Source organism: Aotus nancymaae, unplaced genomic scaffold, assembly GCF_030222135.1.
Source record: "Aotus nancymaae isolate 86718 unplaced genomic scaffold, 86718_ANA_hifiasm-v0.15.2.pri h1tg000002l, whole genome shotgun sequence".
NCBI lineage: Eukaryota > Metazoa > Chordata > Mammalia > Primates > Aotidae > Aotus > Aotus nancymaae.
Window position 1 is genome coordinate 8496761 of NW_026988413.1, and position 8875 is coordinate 8505635.

General features: G+C 57.7%; 1 protein-coding gene across 2 annotated transcripts; it reads right to left on the minus strand.

Annotated features, from left to right (window-relative positions):
* Positions 1 to 2669: 2669 nt before the first annotated feature.
* Positions 2670 to 8638, minus strand: REPIN1 (replication initiator 1). 2 transcript variants are annotated; one of them, XM_021665221.2, is made up of 3 exons: positions 8418 to 8638; positions 6855 to 7052; positions 2670 to 5492 (listed from the first exon to the last, which is right to left on the minus strand). In XM_021665221.2, the coding sequence occupies exons 2-3, from the start codon at positions 7009 to 7011 to the stop codon at positions 3775 to 3777; spliced, it is 1875 nt and encodes a 624-aa protein (XP_021520896.2). In that variant the 5' UTR covers positions 7012 to 7052; positions 8418 to 8638; the 3' UTR covers positions 2670 to 3774. The 2 variants fall into 2 exon arrangements, with proteins under 2 accessions (XP_021520896.2, XP_021520895.2); XM_021665220.2 differs by lacking the exon at positions 8418 to 8638 and adding an exon at positions 7787 to 7906.
* Positions 8639 to 8875: the final 237 nt, after the last annotated feature.

Consider the following 8875-nt stretch of genomic DNA (forward strand, 5'->3'; position numbering starts at 1 on the left):
TTAGCTTCCTCATAGAAACTGAAGATAACATCTTGACATATGTCCTTGAGTTGTTTTTCAGAAATCAGGACCCCCACCAGTGGGCATCACTTCCACTCTCTGGGCCTGTTTCCTCCTTACAGGGGAGACTTCCTCCAGACTGGCATCCCATGACCAAGGGTATTTCAGAGGTAGAAAAAATGGAGAACTTCTGGGATCCTATCCATTAAGCAAAAAGGGAGGTGGGGCAGGGAGGCTGCATATGCATGTTTTCAAATACACAGGAAAAAATGTTAGAATGCTCCTCAAACTCTTCACAGTGTAAGCAGAAAGGATTTGGGGGGTGGGATGGGAAATGAAGGGGGACTTCCACATTAAATAGATCTGAATTATTTACTTTTAAATATAATTTAATACTTTTGTAATTACAGAAGAAAACATAAAAACTGTGGATTCTTCAGAAGAGAAGGGCAGCTCCTGCCAGCAGACCCCTCCAACCCAGGCAGTCCGCCCCAGGGACTGCTGTGGCAATGAACCAGGCAGAGCAAAGGCCTGAGAACCACTGGGCCACCCACCAAGGGACTCGGGAACGAACCCCTACAAGTTCACTCTGTTCCTGCTTTACCAGCCCTCTCATGGCCACTCGTGTGACCTTTCTGTCCTTTGGACCTCTTTCCCATCCCCTCAACAAGCAGTGGGCAGTGAGGCACTGAGGACACCCACACCCCACTCTCCCCATACCCTAGACTATTTCCTTTAAACAGGATTTTCCAAAAGGTAAGGACCCCTGGTCAGATCCGCTCTCACCCTCATCCTTGCCTCCAGTGCCTCTAATACTAACCTAGGTGCCCACCCAAGGACCTGCCCCTGCTCCCTGACCATCATTCCCAGACATCCACCTACTCTTTCCTGGCCATCTCCCCTTCCCTGGAAAACCTGTGTTCCCTCCAAGAGAAAAAATGTGACTGGGGCTTTGAGACCACGCCCTCTGCTTCCAGGCTTTGACAGATAATTTGCCATCAATTACACAGGTTTTTAAGTGGCCCCGTAACCCCATAAACCAAAATGAAGCTTGGAAGCTGTTCTTTCCATCCTACACACTTTAAGCCCCACCCACACAGTTAGCATTTAATACTTTCTTAACCAAGAACAGCAAGCAGCACACAGCATTCATCCACTAAGCACACAGCAGTCGCCAAGAGCACAGGTTTCAGGAGTTTGGATTTGAATCTGCCTCTGGTGATTGCCAGTTACATGACCGTGCCTCCCGCACAAGGACACATGAGATAATTTAGGTAAACTTCATCAGGTGCCAGGCATGTAAACAAATTGTGGTTATTCTATGTGCTCTGTGCTAAATGCTGCAGATATATGCAGAAATTACTAAGCAGCAAGAAAAGAGCTTATTCATGCCTGGTAAAAATAGGCACTCAAATTTATATGAAACCACCAATTCAGGGGCATGTACACAGTGACTGCTCACAGAGATTGGGGGTCCTGCAGCAGGCCAGCCAGGAGGCACTGCAGGACAGAATCAAATCAGGCCCCCTTTCCTGCCTAGGAAATGGCACCTGAAAAGTCTGACATGACCCTGAGATGGAGCAGAGACCCCTCTTAGGAGCCTGCTGGGTTCCGCCCCCACTTGAAAAGCATGAGAATAAAGAAAAATGTGAGTCCCTTCAAGGGAAATTCTAGGCGCCTAGCTAGCTCAACCAGCATTTGGGGATATCAGTGAATAACCCGCTAAGCAAGAAAGTAATAATAGCTTAAACAATAGTCACTCAAGTAAGAGTCACAGAATGTTAGCTTCTGCATAGAAACTAAAGATAACATCTTGACATATGTCCTTGTTTTTCAGAAGCCAGGACCCCCGCCAGATGGACAATGCCAGCACGTAGACCTCAGACAGACTGGAACCAGAAAATGAATAAGGAAGTTCCAGAAATTCCTCAGCCCCTAACTCACTTTGAAAAAACTCCCCCACCCCACCACCACCCCCACCCCCCTACCCCCACCCCGCCTTAAAAACCCTTGCTTATAAGCCATCAGGAAGTTTGAGCCTTAGCTGCCCATTCTCCTCACCTGGCGTGCTCTACAAAAACACCTTGCTTTCTCTGGCTGCAAATCTCACTGTTGACATTAGGCTTTGCAAACACTGGGCAAGTGGACCCAGGTTGGGTTTGACAACAACTTCAAAGAAGGCTGGCCCCCTGGGGTGTGGAGTGTGGAAGCTGAGTGCTGTCTTAGCTGCTCGGAATCGCCTTCCCTCCCAGAGGCTCCTTCATCTGTCCAGCCTCTGAAAGGCCACTGGAGGTATAACCAAAGTCTATTTAACACCCAGCACCCCTCAAAAGAGCTCATAGTGCTAGCTGGAGTTTCATGAAGGCCCAGATGATTAGGTGTCCCTTGGACCACCTAAGAGGTCAAGTGGCCAGGAAGAGAAATCCTGGTACCAAGCTGAGCACCTCCCACCCACCACAGTTCTCTAGAGCCTCGGCCCACCACCCAGAGAATTAGCCCAACTGCCTGGGTGTGCTCAGGGAAGAGCTGAGGCAGGGTGCCAGAGCTCAGCAAACTGGGCATGAGGCCTGTGGCCAGAGCCCCACCCACAGCCCCCTGTCCTTCTAGGGAGCATGCTGCTCCTCCTCACATGTCACAGCTCCCCGGGAAAAAGGAACACTCCCCAGCCACCAGTTCTAAAACCAAATCTTTATTCTCTAGTTTGAAAAGGGGGGTAAATGGTTGTTCTGTTGAGTTCCAGAGAACAGAACAAGGCCCAATAGGTAGAAATTATAGGAAAGCGGAATTCATTCATTATCAGGAAGGATTTCTAACAATTAGAATGTCTAACAATTAGAATCATCCAGGGCCTTAGGAGGTGGGGAAGTCCCTGTGACCTAAGTGCTCAAGCAGAGCCCACGTGTCCATATGCTAGAAATGGTGAAAAGGAAATTCATCAGTAACTTCCCTTCAGCTGGCCCTCCACCACCAATGGGGCAGTCCTTTCCACAACATGCTGAGCTCTGGAAGGAGTGGAGGGGCTGGGGTGTTCAGACATGAGCCTGAGCCTGGACACAGCGCCACAGACAGCCAGGGGAGGCTCTCAGCGCTGGGAGGGGCGACAGATATAGCAAGACAGACCAAGGAGGGAACGCCTTGGGGGTTTGCTCTTTGGGAAGGAAGAGGATGGAAGTGCTAACAGCAGATGGCTCTCTCCAAGTCTGAGTGCCTATGCAGGGGGCAGGAGGGAGGGGATGGGAGAGGTAAGAGTGGCCTGGCTTCACTTCTTGCTGCTGGCAAAGGCCCAAGTGCTGTCTAACAAGGCCAGCAGGTTCTCCAAGCTGTATGTAGCCCAGAGCATTCATATACCGGACTGTACCACGCCTACTTCCAAAAATGATCTAAAGTAACTTACAGTAAAAGACAGGGAAATTAAGGCGTTAACACCAGAGGATGGAGGGTCTTCCTTTCCACTGGGGGCTCCTCTAGCCAGAGGGCTCTAAGGGGCAGATGCTATTGCTACTTTTCCAGGGCACAGGGCAGTTAGGAAGGAACCGTAGCACACACACACCAGATGGAGGCCGGCATCCCTGAACTTGGAAGTGGGTTCCCTAGCTACCAGGATTGACCTCTCTGGCTAACAGGGCCCACCCAGCTCACTCCTCATCTCTTCTATCTCCTCTGGGATTCCCATTGTACCCTAACCCAGCAAGAGGCAGGCATCTCCAGCCCACTGTGACTCCCGCCACGAGGAACCCCAGGCCTCGCTCAGCCTCCCCGGCCCCGCCCACCGTCTCAGACATCGTGCTTCTTCTGGTGGGCCAGGAGCCTTTCCTCATCGTCGAAGGTCTGGCCACAGATGGCACAGCAGAAGGCGCCGTCCCGGATGTGGCTCTTGCGGTGGGTGATGAGGTTGGACTTCTGGCTGAAGCTGCGGTCGCAGTCGGGGCAGGCGTAGGGCCGCTCGCCCGTGTGGATCCGCCGGTGCGACACCAGGTTGGACTTCTGGCTGAAGGCTTTGCCACAGTCGGGGCAGACGTAAGGCTTCTCGCCGGTGTGGATGCGCCGGTGCGCCGCCAGGTAGGGCTTGTGGCGGAAGGCCTTGCCGCAGTCGGGGCACACGAAGGGCCGGTCCGGGGCGTGGTCGCGCCGGTGCGCCGCCAGGTGGCTGCCCTGGGAGAAGCGGCGGCCGCACTCCTCGCAGGCGAAGGGCCGCTCGCCCGAGTGCACGCGCGAGTGCGCCACCAGGTGCGTCTTCTTGCCGAAGTTCTTCCCGCACTCGGCGCAGGCGAAGGGCCGCTCCCCGGTGTGCTGCCGCTGGTGGGCCCGCAGGAAGCGCTCCAGCCGGAAGCTCCTGCCGCAGTCGTCACAGCTGTAGAGGGACGGGGCCGCCTCGGCCCGGTCCTGCGCGGGCTCTGGCGGGGCGGCCGGCGGCGCCTCCTGGGCGGGTTTCAGCGGTGCCGCCGGGGTGGGCTCGGCTGCGCACTCCTGGGGGCCGGCTGGCCGCTGGGGGCTCCCCGGGCCGGGGGCGGCCTGGGCCGACCCCTCGGATCGCTTGTGAATCTTGCTGTGAGACAGCAGGTTGGGTTTGTGCCGGAAGCGGCGGCCGCACTCCTTGCACGGGTAGGGCTTCTCGCCGGTGTGGATGCGTCGGTGCGAAGTCAGGTAGGGCTTATTGGTGAAGCGCTTCCCGCACTCGGGGCACTGGTGGGGCCGCTCGCCCGTGTGCACGCGGCGGTGGGCGATCAAGTTGGGCTTGTGCCGGAAGCGCTTGCCACAGCAGGCACACTGGAAGGGGCGGTCGACCGCATCTCCACCGGGCCGGGGGGCGGTCACCGCGGGGCGGCCCCTGGGTCGGGGCCCCAGAGCCTTGGCTGCAGCCTCCTCCAGCGCCTCGGCTACGTGCACCCGCTTGTGGGCAACTAGCTGGTCCCACTGGGCGAAGCTCCGGCCACAGTTGCCACATATGAAGGGCCGGGCCTCCGGGGCGGGAGGGTGGCACCGCCGCAGATGAGCTCGAAGCTGCTTTCGTCGCCAGAAGCGTCTCTCGCATTTGGGACAAGCGATGGGCCGCTTTGCAGCCGAATGGGCCTGCAGATGCAGAACCAGGGCCACCCAGCCTCGGAAGCTCTGCCCACAGAGATGGCAGGCGAAGCCCAGGTCTGGGGTGGCAGCAGCATGGACCTGGTGGTGCAGTGCTAAGAAGGGGGCATGGCGGAAGCGACGGCCACACTCAGGACAGGGCAAGGGCAGCCGGGCTTGGCACCGGCGGGTGTGAAGCCACAGAGCCACCCAGCCAGGGAAGTGCCTTCGACAGTGAGCACAGCGATGGGCCCTGCCCGGGGCTTGGGCACCAGACTGGGCCACTGATATGCCTTGTTGCCTCAGCCTGCGGGGCTCCTTCTCCAGGGTCTGGAGTGACCCCTGGGAGGGCCCAGAAAGGAGTCGGGGCTGGGCCAGGCCCATGGCCAGGGGGCCCCTGCAACGACGTTCCAGCATCGGTTCTTCCTCGGCTGAGGGCGGAAAAGCACAGTCACTCCAGAGACCAACTCACCGTTCCTGCCCCATTCCTCCCCTCCCAACCTCGGCCCCAGACAGGAGCTGCCATCTGTGAATCCCTAGAGCCCTGGGCATGGAGCTACACGACTCTCCCATTTCTTCATGTGATATGTATTACTTCAATCTTAGGTTTTTAGATAACATTTCAAGGATATTTGTCTTATGTCTTTATTGCCCTGGAAACTTCCAGAAGGGAGAGACTCTGAGACTAGAATCCCCCTCATGGCAGCTACCTCAATGTCGGACAGAAAGTAAATGCTCCAGTGCTGAAAGCACACGCATTCCTGCCGCAGGACTCACCAGAAAAACGCTGCCACTGCTCCCTACAGTGCCTTATGCTTTTCCAAGTGCGTTCCTGCCGCCCTCTCCCTGTGTCTATTTCCTATGCCACACTGAGCTGCACAGCAGCTCTGTGAAGCTGGACAAGCAGACACTGAGCTCCCTGTTTCACAGATGAAGCAACTGTGAGGCATCAAAAGATGACAAGACCTGCCCAAGGTGACACATTAAGCCAACAGCAGAACCAAGACTAGGGACAGGTCTCTAAACTCCAGGCCAGTGTTCTTTCCTCTAAAACACCTGGGTTTGCAAAGATCTCAGAAAAAAAAAAGTTTCTAGAGCCTTTCATTCATAGCTGCACAGGTGAGGCACTTTCAGTGTCCCTATCTGCAGTCTCCGTGAGAGCCTGGAGGACAAGTAAGAACAGTCCTTCTCCAGGAACGGGAAGGGGGGCCCTGGGTGCTATTCCCAGCAGTCTAATGCCAGACCACTGCCTGTCCAGACTGTGCCCACACTCTGCCCGCCTGCCCTCTTCAACCCACACAAATTAGGACACTGCAGGAAGGAATGCTGTCCCTGAATCCAAGGAACACCCACAGCCTGCTGCCCTCAGGGCCTGATCACAGGCTCTGCCTCCCTTGGGGTGCTAGAGATTACTGGGGCAAGAGAAGGGGAGGGAAGATGAGATTGTAATCTCAGTCCCCTGCCTGGTCCTGCCCCATGTTCATCTCTTCCACAGCTCAGGGGAGCCCAGATTCCTGCACAGGAGCCTCCTCCGCGGGAAAGCAGGCTGTGGCGGCTGTTAGGCTCCTAAGGGCCCTTCTGTGCCTGCTCACCAGCTCCAGACACATCCTTCTAAATTCCTTAGAGCCCATCTCTTCTCAGGGAACACAGAGGTCACTCATTCTTAATGTCAGACTGTGCACAGGAAAGACCCCCCACGATATGAGAAAGGGCCCTTTCCTTCCGCCGAATGGGGACGCCTGTGCACCCCAGTTGTGGAGTGGTTTGCGAGCACAGCAAAGGCCAGACTCTACCCTGGAGACTGCAGAGCTGGGGATCAGGCTTTCTCCAGCTCCTCCTGGGGATGTTCTTGGGGATACTTCTGCGGCTGCAGCGCCTGCTTCGGCCCACACTTCGGTAGCCCCCAGGTGTCAGAGAAAACTGCAGCAATAAAGACACCCCTACCCCCATGGCAGAGCTCAGACCTCTGACTTCAGAGAGGCCAGCCTTACCTGTGGGGAGGGGAGAGAAAACAGGAGTGAGGTTCTGAGCTCCTCTAGGGCAGGAAGCTTTGTGTCCTCACCAGCCACAACCCCTCCCCCCACAAAGCCACACGCTCCAGCGTAAGCCCTACACCCTGCCTGGCAGAGTGACCTTAATGGACATTGGATTAATAAATGAATGTGCCCCTTCAACAAGGAAGCACACTGCTGTCTTTGGGGATCACTTCCTTCCCTGGTAAGGTCACAGAACGATTCTCCATTCTGTGGCCAGGGTCTGGGCTTTTCCTGACTGCCAAAGGCCGGCCTATGGCAGGAACTCTGGAATCCCTGCTGGCTCCCCTTCCCCCACCCTCCTCCCGACAGGAATTCCAGGCCTATTTCCCATGGGGCTGCGCAGGGCCAGCTGGTGTGACCAGGACTCGGTCAGAACCCCCTTCCGCATCGTGGCTGGCCGCGGGTGGCAGAAGCCCCACACCGCCCTTTTGTACTGGTGCGTGTCCTCCATCCACGCTCCCGGGCACACGGGTCCCGCTCCTGCGAGTGAGCCATTTCGGGTCCCACGCACGGCGCAGCTCACAGATCCTGTGCGCAGGTGCGCTCCCCCACCCCCGCAGATCCAGCAGCGTCCCCCCACCCCACCGCGCATTCACACACGGTCCCGCACACTCACGGTCACGCGCCCCGCAGGTGGAGCGGCCCCCCGCGGGCCCGCGGGGACCCCCGCGCCCCTGCCCGGGCCGTACCTCTGCGGCGGGCTGTGCAGGGGCGCGGCGCCCATCCATGGAGCCCGAAGGCCGGCCTCCGCGGCCCGCTCCCGCTCCCCGCCCCGCCGCGGCGACAGCGGCAGGTTCGAGTTCACAACTGCCAGGCCCGTCCCCAACCTCCCCCCGCCGGGTTCCCAGCGCCACGTGACTACAGGAGCTGCGGAGGGTCAGTCGCCGGCTCCCGCGGCCGCGGCCTGGGGGCGGGGCGGGGCGGGGTGGGACGGCCAGGGCCCGAGTGCAGGCCCTCCCCCCAGAGTGGGCCGGGTCACCTTCGCAGCTGCAGCGCCTGGGCGGCCGGTCTCAGAGGGCCCTACTCAGTTGCCATGGCTACCACCAGCCCGGGGCTCTGGGGACCGGCCGGAGCTCAAGTTTCTCGACCCTTTGTCCCTGCGGAGGATGCGCGTCCCCGGGCGACCGCGTGGCCGGCCTCTGGTCACTGGGGCTGGTCGGTCGTCGTTGGCTTATGAGAGGCTCGGAGCCCGTCGGGAGACTTCAAAGAGGGCGCCAGCCGCCCCCGGAGCGTCGTGCCCGGGGCCTTTCCCAGGCCGCGCACCCGGGCCGCAGTGGTGACGCTCTCGGGCGCTGTAGGCCCTGGACGGCGGTGGCGCACCTGAAAGACCCTAGCTTCCGATTTGTTCCAAAGTGGAGCACGAAAAGGGCCGATCCTGCGAACTTTGAAAAGGCCTCTCTTCCCTCTTTTCCAGAAATTAAGAAAGAGCAAAAGTTGCCGGACTTCCTCTGGCTACGGGCCAGGCGGAGCCACGGCCGAGGTGGCCGTTGGCGCACGTGGGGCATTTCGCATGGAAACGCGCAGCAGCCTGTGTGGCATCTGCGGTGGCAGGTGCGAGCCTGTGCCCGTGACTCACCCACTAGCAGGTGGCCCTGGCTTTCCAAACTAAACACTTCCTGGGGTTTCCAGAGTAGTACAATTTCATGTTTCATGCTTTTCAACACAGGCAATTTTTGAATTGCCGTAAAACACTTTTTTAAATCTGTTGCATAAATGGGATATAGGAGAACATAAAACTCAGTTTTACCTCCTAGAGTCAATTACAGTTAATATTTTGG